Source organism: Lycium barbarum, chromosome 11, assembly GCF_019175385.1.
Source record: "Lycium barbarum isolate Lr01 chromosome 11, ASM1917538v2, whole genome shotgun sequence".
NCBI classification, from domain to species: domain Eukaryota; kingdom Viridiplantae; phylum Streptophyta; class Magnoliopsida; order Solanales; family Solanaceae; genus Lycium; species Lycium barbarum.
In genome coordinates, this window is record NC_083347.1 from 100,588,411 (window position 1) to 100,603,697 (window position 15,287).

At 37.5% G+C, this 15,287-nt stretch overlaps 1 protein-coding gene across 8 annotated transcripts; it reads left to right on the forward strand.

Annotated features, from left to right (window-relative positions):
• The first annotated feature begins 2,027 nt into the window (after positions 1-2,027).
• LOC132617668 (uncharacterized) lies at positions 2,028-9,584 on the forward strand. 8 transcript variants are annotated; one of them, XM_060332720.1, is made up of 8 exons: positions 2,028-2,183; positions 2,766-2,875; positions 4,478-4,591; positions 4,691-4,945; positions 5,597-5,746; positions 5,942-6,039; positions 6,392-6,602; positions 9,120-9,584. In XM_060332720.1, exons 1-8 carry the CDS (start codon positions 2,173-2,175, stop codon positions 9,203-9,205), a joined length of 1,035 nt encoding a protein of 344 aa, XP_060188703.1. In that variant the 5' UTR covers positions 2,028-2,172; the 3' UTR covers positions 9,206-9,584. The 8 variants fall into 8 exon arrangements, with proteins under 8 accessions (XP_060188703.1, XP_060188702.1, XP_060188706.1 ...); XM_060332719.1 differs by having other exon boundaries at positions 2,029-2,183; positions 4,682-4,945; XM_060332723.1 differs by having other exon boundaries at positions 2,029-2,183; positions 4,682-4,945; positions 5,627-5,746.
• The last annotated feature ends 5,703 nt before the right edge of the window (positions 9,585-15,287 follow it).

The window sequence follows — 15,287 nt, forward strand, 5'->3', positions numbered from 1 at the left end:
AAGATTAGGATGGTTAGTGCGCTGATGAGGCCGGTACCACCCAAGATCATAAGGTCCGTAATCGACATCCAATGCTTTAATCGTAAGCTCCCGTAATCGGCATCCAATGCCTTAATCACACCGAGAGAACCAACCAACGCACATATCCCACAATCATAAACAAATTATGCGGAAATGGGCAATGCTAAGCTTTGACTGACAACTTTCAGTAAAATGTCCATAACTTTTAGTAGGAATATCCAAATGACGAATGTTTTGAGCCGCTGAAAACTAGATTTCAAGATTTAATTTGATACCCTATCCAGAGCCTAATTTATTATACACATGAGATTTGTGATCGTTTGAAGTTAATTAGGTCTTATGTTCTCTCATTTGAATCTTTGGCCCCTTGCATGTTTCCAACTTTCCTTGTTCCTTGGGCTTCCATTATACCGCAAATCACAGATCAGGCTCCCCTCATCCGTCCATTTCCTCCAGTTGGCTATTAAAATTCTAACATGTGTCCCTTAAACAAATAAATGGCCCAGATCTGTTTAGTTAACCCACCTTGGTTAATAGATCACTTTCGTTCCCTCTCTTCTCTTCACAGCCAAATTTCCTCCACTCTCCTCCCAAATCTCTCAAACAGCAAGAAACTAACAATGCCAAATACACTTAGTCACTTAGGACATAAATTGTACAGATTGAAACGGGAAAAAAAAAAGATAGTGAAAATGTTAAAATCTCAATCAATTCTTTGTTCTGAATTAGAAAACCTTAAAATATTAAATCAAATCCAGTTGAAAGATATGGGATTCATTGTTAAATACTCCAAACAAGTTTGAACATCTGTAACCCACTAAACGGATTTGCAATTAAAGCTTATGTTTTCTTTAGCTCTGTTTGTAAAGAGTTTCTCCTGGGGCTACCATTGACGGTGATGAATTCAATTTTTCCATGCCTTACGTATAGACACTCAAGGAACTTCAACAGCAAATTGATTTAACCAATCACTTCAATCTTCATCTTTATCACTTTCTCAAGAAAGCCACTACTTTGGGTTGGGTAGGCATTGAAATTTCTTAGATTTGGTGGGGAAACGGGTTCTTGTGACAGCTGGGAGGAAGAGAGAAAGATTTTTACCAAGGTTAGAAAGTTTGGGTTAACTAAACAGATCTGGGCCATTTATTTGTTTAAGGGACACGTGTTAGAATTTTAATAGCCAACCGGAGGAAATGGACGGATCAGGTACCGGAGGGGAGCCTGATTTGCAAATCACGTCCCTTTTATTCCAATGACCTACCAACTATACTCCAGTCATTTCAATACCTCGAACCACATGGTTAACTCGCAATTTAACACAACTTAAAGCTTAAATGCACTAGAAATCTCCAGGACTTCACAAGCTAGTTGTCAACTTAACCCCAAATAATTGATAGCAATTTGATAGTATGTGTGTGTGTGTGTTCCATATAAAAAAAAATAGCTCTCTTAGGCTAGCTAGCTCTACTCTCAACTAGAGAGAGAGACAGAGAGAGAGAGAGAGGGGTAGCACGATCGATTTGAAAAAATGAACCAGAATCTTTTTATAATTAACAATTAGAACCAAAAGTAAAAATTTATAAATTTGGGAGTTAAATTATTTTTTTTTGGGTTGGGGGGGTGGGTGGGGGGGGGAGGGGGAGTTAAGGTGAGGGAGAGTAGGTCGTTTAGTTCGCGAGCCCATTCTGTTAGACTGACCAGGCCCTCCCCAGGCCCCCTTCCCCTTAGCCTATCTTCCTACCTGCCCCCGATATTCTATGCTCGCTTCCATACTTGTCGTGCTCTTCTAAGTTCGAACTAATCTTCTAGGTCGAGCTCGTTGCACGGGGCTTGCCTAGTGCAACTTATCTCTCCTGTGTAGTTATTGAGCTATTGTATAGGAGCGGAGTTTACGTGTGCGCAATAAAGGGTAGCGGCTTCGATTCCTTGTCATCAAAAAAGTTCTAACTAATTGCCCAGAAGGTCCCTTAAAAAATAAAATCCTATGTAGAAAAACGAAATTAGCCAAAAAAAAAAAAAAAAAAAAAAAAAAAAAAAAAAAAAAGGAAAAAGAAATTCCCTTTTGGACTTGAGAGGTCTTTCATCTATACACAAAATATTCAAGTTTGAAGCTTGTACTTTGACACACCTGCTGCTAACAAAACCTCCGGTATGATAAGAAGGTACCCCCGCCTCTCTCCTCTCTCCTCTCTTTTTTTCTTTTGAGTTAAATGACCAAATAATACTTACTATTTTTTTACCCTTTTTATAGTTCTTGGATTTAAGTTAAATTTAGTTAAATGCTTCGCCTTATCTTGATAATTGCTATACAATTTGATAATGACGTTCTTCTCGTAATTTTTCCGCTAATTTCGGAAACCTAGAGGAGTTTAGTTTCTATAGCCAAACGCCTACCAAATATTTTTCGCTTTATATGGAATTTTTGAAGTTAGAGTTGAAGATGGAGTTGTGTTTGGTAATAGTTATTGCAAAGAATATTTGGTTGTTTGAATTTATTGAAAGTAAAAAAAAAAAATGAAAACAGGGTTTTAGGTGTTTTCAAGTTTATTTGGAATTTTCATGGCCAAATGCTGATATTCTAATAAAGTGAAAAAAGAATTCGGAAAAAATGAATAATTTTCATGGCGAAACGGGTCCTAAATCTTGGGTTTAAGTTAAATTTAGTTGAATGCAGCCCTTTGCTTGATAATTTAATCTTGGTTTCTTTTCGTATTTTTTCTGCTAATTTTGGTATAAATTGACAGACAAAAGGAAGACGAGATGATGGGAGCTGAGGATTCAAGGAAGAAGCTAAAGAAAAAAAAGATTACAAAAATGATTAAAGATGTAGGAAACACTAACTTTGTTCAAAAAGGTATTATTGGCTTAAATTATCCATCTTTTATTGGTTTCTCTTTTCAGTATAGACTTTTTATTGCATTACATTCGTATATAAACTAGAAACGTTTCTTCCCATCTGTCCTAGCCTCGGTGGATAGAGTTATCTGGTACCTAACATGTTGTTGGTGGTAAGTGGCAGGTATCCTCTAGAATTAGTCGAGGTGCGCCCAAGCTGGCCCGGACATCACGGTTATTTAAAAAAAAAACTAGAAAGGTTGCGGTAGGTTGAAGGACAGATTAAACTAGTCTATCGATGATGAATCCTCTAAGTATGAGCGTATATAGAAGATACTCCAACTAATTTGGGATTGTGGCACAGTTGATTTAGACCCCCTAATTAAACAGAAGTAATTAGGGTGTGTTTCGTTTGAAGGAAAATGTTTTGTTGGAAAATAAGTGGATTTCTTACTTATTTTCTAGTATTTTGTAAGCAAGTCAAAAATAAAAGAAATTTTTTTTTATAGGTAATCCAGCGAAAAACTATGGGGGTGAGATGGGATGGGTTGGGGAGTGGGAGTTCGGGGGTGTCAGGGTTGGATGGACGAGGGGTGGGGGCATTGGGTGAGTGAGAAGGAGAAAATGAACTTGTCACTTGTGGAACCTGGTTTTCCTACTTACATTAGAGAAGTCATTTTCCTCATTTTTAAGCAACTTGTTTTCCTAGAGAAGAAGGGGAGCTTTGGCGTAACGTGTAAAGTTGCTGCTATGTGACCAGGAGGTCACGGGTTCGAGCAGTGAAAACAGCCTTCCACTTGCAGAAATGCAGGGTAAAGCTGCGTATAATAGACCCTTGTGGTCCGGCCCTTTTTGGGACCCCGTGCATAGTGGGAGCTTAGTGCACCGGGCTGCACTTTTCTTTGTTTTCCTAGAGAAAATGTTTATTTTGACCAACGAAACATGAGAAAATTGGAAAACATTTTCTGAAAATATTTACGTTCGTACCAAACACACCCTTAATCTTCATGTAATAACTAAAAGTACTATATCCAATCTTCTTGCGAAAAAAATTAACCATCTTTTGAATGTTGTTGAAAACATTTACGTTCTGAGCTACTTTAGTTTTCAAGTTTCCTGGGAATAATTTATGCTGCTGCATGGATGACTCAAACATTTTGGCTCCTAAATTGATCTGTATCTTGCTCTTCTCTTTGACGGAATACTTGATTACTTTTAATCTTTGGATGTTCTCGAGGAGTGAATCTGTTGTGGCAAAGCTCATCTTTTTATTCGGTTTTGATAGAGGTTCCGTTCTCTTTTGATGAAAACTTCTGTAGCTCTGTTGAAAGTTGGGTTAAAGAGTCTGAATCAGATTTTTTTTATAAGAAACTTATATGGCGCAGGAATATGTGATCAAGAAATTGTGTTCAGTGAGCGCAGTGCTATAACAATGGTCATAAATTTCTAAGAAAGAATGACGTTGGGTTTATTTAGGATTATTTACAGTAAAATGTGATTTTTCAAATGAGCCAAGATTGTTTATTATAGAACTCCTTCCTTCACCCCCAATTTTTCTTATCACAGTTGTTAGTTTGGCATTTTCTGAACAATGATACTGATTATGCCCTTTTATTGCAAGAGGAGAAGTTGGCTAAGCAAATGGAAGAAAAAAAGAGGAAGAAGAAGAGATCTCATGTGCTAGTTAGAAGAAGCAGAGATGAACAAGATGAAGTTCATCTCTCAAATTATAAAGGTAATTGACATATAAAAGTCAATTTGAATTTTCTGTGATCATCAAATTGCTGCAATCTTTTTTTGGTTGTTGATCAGTTTTGTGGGGCAGATGAATCAGATAATGTGGATGGAGTAAAGAAAAAGAACAAATCTACAAAGAGGAAGAAGGGGAAAAATGACAGACATGATGAAACTGAAAGCGTGGAAGTGGATCAATCTAATGCAAGAGAGGATGCACTTGGTCAAGAAAATAACATATCCGCTGAGAAAAGGAAATCCAGAAAGAAGAAGAGAAAAAGTGAGAAGAAAGCTGGGAGAAATGAGGCTGTTGATCATAATGTTGAGGCTAATAATGACTCAGATCAGCAAACAGGTATGGAGAGACTTTCTAGAGTCTGACTTGTTTCTCTCTATCTTTCTCTCTGTCTCACGCTCTTTGTTTTTTCCTTTTACTGTAAATTTAAAAACAGTGAAGAGTTCAGGAAAACTAAAGTACTAAACAATTAGGGGTCGTTTGGTAGGGTGTACTAGGTAGAATAATGCTAGTATTAAATTTAGTACAATATTTGGTTGCAAAATTAAGTCTAGTACAACTAATACTGGTATTACTTATACACCCTATTCATACATAGTAAATCATGGCATTAACAATATCGGTACTATTCAGGCACTTATAGACACTATTCAGTACTATCTAGAAATTATGGAATGCATGTTATTTTTAATACAACAAACCAAAGAAATAATGTTAGCATAATTAATCCCAACATAACTTGCCAAATGACCCCTTACTGTCCTTTTAAGAAAGTTTCTAATAAATCAGGTGTCTCTAGCACCTTCTGGTATTGAGTACAGACAATAAAATAATCTCCCAAGTAGCTGTTTTCTTAAGACACCACTTAAAGCGACATCTCCAACTTTGTGCAGAGTACAAAGGAGAAAAGGAATTAATTTTACTAGACTGATTTCTTCTAACTGTTAAATAGACATGATGATATTGTCAGTCCCATATTGCTACCCCTAGGCAAGCCAAATTATGTCGTCAACATTGCAGAGAAGGATCATTCATTTTCAATAAATCAGGACAATTTGGTGGAGAAGAGAGGACAAGCAGTAGAAGAAGAGATTTATGAACTATCTTCTGGGGATGAGGACTGCTCGAAAGGAATGAGAAGTAAGAATCTATATATGCCTGAAAAGTTACCATTTATCTTAAGAACATCTCTGTAATCATTTTGCTGCAGTTTAAAAGTTATTCTTCTACTGTATACCCCCCTTGTTGCCTTTCAGAAGAATGTTGACATGGCCAACTACATTCAAACGCTTACCCTTTTGCTTCCTTATTAAGAAGAAATCTCCTTTGTTGCAGAGTGGGTAACCGATTATTACCAGAGTAGGCCTGGGTTGAAGGTGTTGCAAGAAAGGATTGATGACTTTATTACTTCTTATGAGGCGGAAAAGGAGCAGGTACATCATATCTCCAGAATATTCTATTACTGTTAATGATTTTGTTAAAGTACTTGGAGGAATGCTAGGATGCTTATGAGCTTTTTTTATGTCTATTGTCTAGAGCTGGTTAATGCTTCAGTTTTTAGTCAAAGATACAACTTCTGTAGAATGTTGCTCATATCATGAATAAAAGTTTCAGAAAAATCTTGAAATGTTTTGACTGACAATTAAAGAATTGTTAATGCCCTGAAGTGTAATCATGTTCTATACATCTGATGGTTGGATTTATTCTCATTGTATGTGGTTAACATGTATGTTTTCTTGTTTGATGCATTTTCTCTTTCATATTTGGCGTATTTTGTTCATACAGGAAAGGAAAGAAAAAGAAGCCCGTGCTGCGGAAGATGGATGGACTGTTGTCGTACATCACAAAGGCAGGAAAAAGACAACTGATTCTGAAACTGGAATTGCAGTTGGTTCTGTTTCCCAGGCTGCAGTCATGGATAATATGGCCAAAAAGAAAAAGAACGATGTGGGTTTAGATTTCTACCGGTTTCAGAAAAGAGAAGCAAAGAGAAATGGTATGCTCATTGTATATTTGATTTTTTTGATACTCCCTTGCTTCAGGTTTATTCGAACTTCCACCCACTTCCTGTCCTTAGTCTTCCATGTGAACTTTTTTTTCATAAAAGGGAAAGAGCAAGATTCTCAAATGTTTACATTTCATTAAAAATTTATGGTGAACAGGTATTCATTATTTCTTATCTTATCTCGCCCCGTTGAACACTATCTGGGATGTTATCCTTTTCAGAGTGTCAATTGGCTATTATGGAACCGAGGGTGTGTTTGGTACAAAAGAAAATGTCTTCTAAGTGGGTTTCTTACTTATTTTCTTGTGTTTGGTAAATAAGTCTCAAACCCTCTGTTTGGATGGTTGTTTCCCGTGGTTCATTAATGTATAGTATGGTATAGTACAGTATAGTGTTGTATTATATTGTACTGTATTAATGAACACAATGTTTGGATAGACTGTATCGTTTGTTGTGGTTTAATAACATTTGTATTGTTTGGTTTGACTGTATGGTACTGTATAATAACTTGTAAGTTTACTAAAATGTCCTTAACTCTTAATTAGAAATTAGTTTGTATATATTAATAAAACTCAGGTAGAGAATAAAATAGGAACTTTAAAAAATAAGTAGTAGTGAGTGGGGGTAGTGGAGGGGTGGGTGGGATGAGGGTGGGTGTAGTGGTGGTGAGGGGTAGTGGGATAAGGATGGGGGTAGTGTGTGGTTTTGGGATGAGGGTGGTGGAGGGGTGGGTGGGGTGACATGGGTGGTTGTAGGATAAGGGTGGGGGTGAGGCCGGTGAGTGGTAGGGTAGGGGTGGGGTGGATGGTGGAGGGTGGGAGTGGGGGTGGGGTGAGGTGGATGGTAGGGTATAATGGGAAATGAAATATGTAACCACAGAAAAATCACCAAATTCGTGGTTACAAAAATTGGGACTTTTCATGGTTATATAACCATGGGATGAACCATGGGTTTACAACACCATACCACATAATTTTAAGAACAATAGAAACAAACATGGCTTCATACAAAATCATACATTAATGAACCATGGGAAACCACCATCCAAACAGGGGGAAAAGCATTTGTATATAATCTAGTCAAACACAATTGCGGTTGCATTGAGGTGGTTTGGGGGTGGGGGGTGGACTAAAGGTGTGGAGGTGGTGGGGATGGGGGCAGGCAATGGGGTTAGGGGTGGGTGTGGGGTGTGTTGAGACTGTTATTAGGCAATTAGTGTGGAATGCCGCTTATGGAACTTGTTTTCGCTATTTTCACTAGGGAAGTCATTTTCCTCATTTTCAAGGAACTTATTTTTCAAGAGAAAATAAGGGCAGCCCTGTGCATAAAGCATTGCGCGTTAGCAAGATCCGGAGAAGGGCCGCACCCAAGGGATGTATGTAGACAACTTACCTTATAGCATTAGTGGCTGCTTCCACGGCTCGAACCCGTGAAACCATAGGTCACACGTTGATAACTTTACCGTTTCTCCAAGGCTCCCCTTCCTAGAGAAAATTTTCTCCAAAAGTTTTGACCAACCAACATGAGAAAATTGGAAATTATTTTCCGGGAAATGTTTTCCTCCATACGAAACAAACTCTAAGTTGTTCATTATTTGGGTTCTTGATAGAGAAGTGTGGTTTTAACAATTGATCTGAATGTGTATTTACACTGTTTTTACAAATACCTCATTCTGTATCTTAAAATGACTTGTTTGGTATCTAATTAAGTGATAATGGGAAGCTTCGTCTTTATCAATAAATAGAATGCTTCAGCAATGCATATGGTCAAGTTTGAGCGAGAGATAATCTCTCGAAGTAGTATCAAATTGGGACTTAAAGCGACTTAAGAAAAGCCCTAGATTTGTTTTTGTGTTAAAGAGTTTCACCTTTATATATGCTTGTTCTTGAAATTTTTCTTTTCAAGGTTGAGTGGAATTGTGTTAATTTAGTGTCAAGGTACTCTTTTTGTCTTAAATCCATATATCTGCGAAGTTTCATTAGTTTGTGAAACTTTCTTTGGTACTCTCTCTTTGCCTTTGTATGAAACTACAGAACTATATTCTGTCATTCCGGTAAAAACAGTTTTGTCATTCCGGTAAAAACAGTTTTACTGACTATCTATTATGTAACTAGCTATCAAGTGTTTGGTGGTGGTGGGTAGAGTGGGAAAGCTCAAGGTGCATCTTAGTTCACGGTCTGCAGGTAGCTAATTAGGCCTTAGGTCACATGAGTGGCTATTAGAAATCACACGAGTTTGGGAGTAAATGGACGTCGGATGTGACCTTTGTTGGCTAATGGGTGTTATTTGAATTTTAGGGCCAAATCATGTGTTATTATTTACTCCCACTTGTATATTTGTGTAAGACTTCCGTCAGTATTCCATGTGCTCGGATCCTCCTAAAAGTCTGACACGGGTGCAGTTGCAGTTTGTGCAATTTATTCCTTTTTTCGCAACTGAATCTCAATATGCTGGTTTGCTGTTTCTCTCATTATGTGCCTTATCACCTGTAACATTTTTGTTATGCAGAGATCATGGTGCTGCAGAGCAAATTTGAGCAGGACAAGAAACGGATACAGCAGTTGAGAGCTGCAAGAAAATTTCGACCTTACTAAACAAAGTATAATTTTTCCGGAAGGGAGATGTTTTAAGCAAGAAAAGGGGGAAGCTTCAGGAAAAGGGGTTTCAAATGTTCTCCAGTTCGAGTTCTCTTTCTTCAAAGATAACCACATTACCTTAACAGAGAACATCTTCATTTATTATTTGTAAGGCGATGGTCTCTGGTTTTGTTTCGGTGCACATCGATTAATTCACGATGTACTTGCTGCCTTTGCCCACCAAAAATTAAGCAAAACAATGCACGAATATGTGGGATTAATGTGATACAGACACGAATACAGACACGAGATGTCATCGTGTCTACTTGCCATTTTTTGTTGGACCTGAACTTTTTTATAGATTTTATCTGCTGAAGTGTATGATTCTCCTTGTTAATGGTCGAAGCTGTCAATTGTTGCGTAAATCTTTTCATCTATGTAAATCAATATCTAGAAATTACACCCAATGCCTTTTTAAGTGGGTGGTCTTGAAATTTTGACCCCTGCCTGCCTAGTGGGTAAACTTTCAAGGTCAAAGTCAAAATCTGTTGAATTTTGTAGTTTTATCCCTGAGACAAGTAAGATCAAAAGTTCAAATCAGGTACCTCTAGAGTCATTCTCGTAAATCACCCAATTCATATGATAGTGAGTTCACCATAAAAATCAAGGAGGCATTCGAGATGAAGAAACTATTGCACCTAATAAATGGTGAGTGGAAAAGTTAAAAACAAGAATGAAAAAGAAAAGGAAAAATTACGCGATATAATAAATTAAGCTTATTAATTATCCATTTTAGCTACGCTATATAGCAGATTTTTATTGTATGTGTGATGAGCTGACGGCCAGTGTATGTATGTACCATGGCTAGTGTATATATATGTATGCATGCATGTATGATTGTGTTTACATATGACCCTAGTGTATGTGCATATGTATGTTATATATATATTAATAAAAAATGGCTTAATACATTGACACCCTTTAAACTTGCAAGTAAATTTCAGTTGGACACTCGAAATACGACTTGTTCCAATTGAGCACTTAAACAAATGTTAAAGTGTTCTTATTTATATCAGACACTTTCAGTTTATATGTTGAAAAACTTTTGTGTGTATTCTCAAATTTCAAAAAGTAAAACTAAAAGTTTGCTTTGCAAGGCAAAGTCTATTCCTTAAGGAAAAGTTCCGCCTCATGGGGCGGACTTTTAGTTATGCCTTAACTAAAAGTCTACCTCATAAGACAGAACTTTTCCTTAAGGCATAATTAAAAGTTTGTCTTATAAGACAAAGTCTATGCCTTGAGGGAAAGTTCTGTCGTATGGAGCAGATTTTTACTTATGCCTTAAGGCAAAGTATGTTGCATAAGACAAAACTGTAACACCTCGTAACTTCGGACGAAAGTTTGACTCATAAGATGATAATATAATGGAACCAATATGAGGATTATAGGAAGTGTTTTGAAAACCAATTAAGTCATAAGAAATGTCTTTGGGCAAAGCAAAGTTGAAAACCACTCTACGGAACATGTTTGCAAGAGAGTTTATAGAAGGTCATACTTCCAACGATTATAACCCCATTATTAATTTGGAATTTGGGAAAACATCCTTGATTAAAGTTGTAGCCCTTTGAAATAGCTTTCCAACGGTATATTATGGAGGTCAAACGGACATCTTTGCAAAGAGTTATGCCCGTTTTACTGAAGCCTGTCTTCGCTGGAAAATGGGTGACTTCGACGGGAAGATCGACGGTTCGTCCTTTGAACCGTCGATTGTGCATTGTTCACTGGAAATTTGACCAATTCGACGGAGCAGATCGACGCTCCGTCGATCTGATCGACGGTTCGTCGTTTGAACCGTCGTTTGGTCCGTTAAGTACGTTTTCGGGTCAAAAGTCGGGTTTACGCGTTTTCTTGTTATATTTAGGGTTGGGGTTTATTTCCCCAACACCCCATTCACGAAAATTCTCTCTAAACTCAGAGACAACAAATCCCAAACCTCAAGATCTTCCAAGGTAAGTTTTTATCATGATTCTAAGTTGAATTTAAGTCCCTAATCCCTTTCTAACTTGAGTAAAACTCTTCTAATCCATAGAGTTAGGATTGGACCATTTTTGTTGGAGGTGGAAACCCTAGAACCCGAATTCAAGAGGATTGGACTTCAAAAAGGTAATGTTTTTATCCCTAATCATTTATAGTTGTGAATTGATGAATTCTTGGGAGAATAATATTTGGGTTGGATGAAGAGAATTATATGAACTATGCTAGAGTTGTTGGATTGTTGATTTGGGATTGTTGTATTCATATGGGTGATGAAGAATGATGTTAATTACATCTAATTGAGATTTTAGCATTAGCTAGAAGTAAAAGAATGGAGATTGGGTGAAGAAAACACCATTAATGAGGGTTATAGAGCTTCATGCCCACTAAGTGTTTGATAAAATGCTTAGATGAACAAAACATGGATATTGTTGCTAATATAGGATCCCTATGACTTGTATTGCTATAGATTGAAGTTGAAGGGGTTGAAGGACATTGTGATACGCTCAAAAGCGGAAAGTTAAGGTATGTAGAACTTCCATCCATATGTGGGAATCTCTACGTTCTTCCCCATGATTCGTTTCGTAAAATATATGAAGTTCAAATCCTAGGGCATTAAACCCAACATATTGGTAGCCCGTAATTATGTATGTATGTACATGAATTTTGTATCTATGTTCGTTATTGTATTCCTAATCTTCCATTACGGATATTAGGAATCCTAGCTAAATCCATGAATCATGAATTCTTCCTCATGTGTTCTCATTATGTTTATATGAAACTTTATGATTTCATCCAGCAAGTTACAAGCATGTTTTCAAGTCAAGTATATATATATGATTATGAACTATTGTTATTACTCATGCATCAAAAACATGTTTTGCAAGACTATGACAAGTTATCTTATGAAACTATATTTACAAGTTATGATTTATGAAAACCATGTACAAGCAAGTTATGATTTATGAAAATCATGTACAAGTAAGTTATGATTCATGAAAACCATGTACAAGCAAGTTATGATCATGAATACCATGTACAAGCAAGTTACGATTCATGATATACCATGGGCAGCAAGTGCCACTATTTTCATGTTCATGTTTTGGGAGTTGCATTAATTACCGAGGAGGGCTTCAGATAGCCTGAAACTACGTAGCCACCGTAGGATGAGGATCGCTCCACCCATGTCCCGGACGATCTCTCATAATGACTGGATCCTTTCATATTTTATTAAATCTCATGTTCCCTGGCAAGGACTGAGTGTTCTGCTGGCAGGACGCAAGCACCAGACCATGGATCGGTTATAAGTTATTGCTCTCCCTACTTATGATATTTTTACCATGTTTTATATATATATGTATGCACTCATATTCATGTCCAGGTTTTCAGTTTCAGTTCTTATCATGTTATTCCATGTCCCATGTTATTTCTTTCAGTTGTTTTACATACCAGTACATTCAATGTGCTGACGTCCCCTTTTTATTGCCCGGGGGCCTGCATTTCACGATGCAGGTACTGATATACAGGACGACACATCTGCTCAGTAAGACAGCATTCGTATCAGCTTATTGGTGAGCCCCATCTCATTCGGGGTTTAGTCAACTTTTGTTTTATGCTTAGTTATGTATCTGAAGGTACGCTGGGGGCCTTGTCCCAGTAAGTATGTTTTCCAGTCAGACTCATGATAGAGGTTTCATAGACTAAACAAGTCAGTTATGTTATGTCAGACATTCGGAGTCGTATAGCCATTTTTGGCTCATTCATGTTATTTCCGCACTCATGTTTAAACAAGTGTTTTTATTAAGTATTATGACTTACTACGTTTTATAAAGGCTCATCATGCATTCACGTTATATTTCCGCTCATGTATGTATCATGATGATTCAGCAAGCCATGTGGTTCGCTCGGTCACACGCAGTCAGGCACCGAGTGCCGTGTTACGTCCAGGCCATGGTTCGGGGCGTGACAAAGCTTGGTATCAGAGCCAAGTTCAAGTGTCTTAGGGAGTCTATGAAACCGTGTCCAGTGGGGTCACTTTTATATGTGTGTGCGCGCCACACATATAAACAGTTGACCACCAAGACATTCAGGATTGTCTCATTTCTTTCTACTCTAGATCGTGCCATGAAGCTTAGAGCAATAAGAAACTTCTCTTCCTCTCGAATTACATACGTTTCGAATGCGCAGGAGATGAACAGAAAACTCAAGGTCCAAGTAAGGATGTTTACCCATAGGGGGTACAATTGTGCAGTACTTACTGGTAACGAATGAGACTTCAAGTGCTATTGAAAGTGGAATACAATGTAAGTTGCCCGAGAAGGGGTGTAGTGGAATGAATGGTATGTTGAATGATAATGATGTTCTTGAGAAAGGGGAATGGAATACAACAGGGAGAGGATATCAGAGAAATTAGAAAAGGAGCTAAGTCAACAGGAAAAAGGTAAATCATGGAGGATCTCAAGGAAGTGGTGGTAGACAGTTTTCTACCGAAGGTCATCAGGACCCACTCCATCTACAGTTAAAGGTTGAAAGGGGAAACAAACAGGAAAGTGTATTAGGTATAGTTTGAGTTGGACATATGAGGTAAGTTCATCATTTTTATACTGTTGTTGAAATTGGAAACCCTGTGTGGCTATGATATGATATGATATGGTATATATGTATATATGCTGGCCTTGTGAGGCATTGTTGGTATTTCCTGTGTGCAGGTTTTGGGATAGTAAGAAATACAGAGGAAACTCTGCCAAAATTTTCCTAGAAATAGAAGGAGAATAAGATATAAGTTCGTAATATGTCTGGAAAAGCCATGTCAACAGTAATGATAAGATTTGACTAAGTTACGAGTACGGCTGACCTTGATAAATATAATTTGATTTCCTATTCAGATGAACACCTTGAGTGGGTGACAGTCCGGATACATCCGAATGTGTGTTAGAAACCAAGGGCTTAAGTTAATTTCAGAGTTGAGTGATTAGTGGAAGAAGAAATCAGCTAAGCCGTAAAAGAGCAAACTACAGAAGAATAGCCTTTAAGAGTTGTCAAAAAGGGGTTGCCCTAATATTTACAGTGTGAGCAGAGTTAAGTCGTTAAGATGAAGTATGCCAGTTATGAATACAGTAGCAACCCGTTCATGTAAGTAAATTTAGTTTTTCCCCATGAGAAATTGCTCAGATGTGAGTCAAAAAAAAAAAAATCGTCAGTGTTGTAGAATACAAAGAAATTACAGAAGATAAGGAATGTTAATTGCAATCCCATCAGAAGAGAAGAATTTATAAGTATAAGATGTTAGCCTTGGTCTAAGGGGGAGATGCATAAATCGCTAGTAAGTCCAGCGAGATAATGGAAGACCTGAATGGTTAGTATGAGATATGAAGAACCTCAGTTAAGTTAAGTTGGTATAATGAGACAGTCTCCATAAGGAATATGCCTCATCTTAGAGGAAACCCGAAGTGAGTAGAATGATCGTCGAACGAATCGTGTCAAGTTCAATTACTATCGATTAGGCGATCACAGAAAAGCTATAAGATCATACCCAGTTATGTGTCATAAGGGTAGTGCCATTGCACAAGACTCTAATCTTTAAGGTACTCGCAAAAGACTTAGCGTACAACCGTACTATGAGTATTTTAGGAAGAATCTCAAAAAACAAAAAAAAAAATAAAAAAAAAATCAAGTATGGGAAGTACAACTCATGATTTAGGCAGACAAGAGAACTAAGGTGAAAGAATTTCACTATTTCTCCAAGCTAGGAATTCGACTTTCAGACTCCGAAGTGGGTGGAGTTATTGCTCAGAACATGACTTATTCCTCCTTAGTCATCGAAGTTAGAGAGAAGCAGTTTGGTGATTCCTGCTTGCTGCAGATGAAAGAGGGGATTCACGAATAGAAAGCCTTAGCTTTTGAACAAGGGGGAGATAATGGTACTTTGAGATACCGAGGCAGATTATGCGTTCCAGATGTAGATGGAATCAGAGAGCTAATTATGTCAAAAGCTCACCATTCTAGGTCTACCCCGTTCAGCTAGGAGACATGATTTAATTTCGGTGATTGTGGACAGACTTACGAA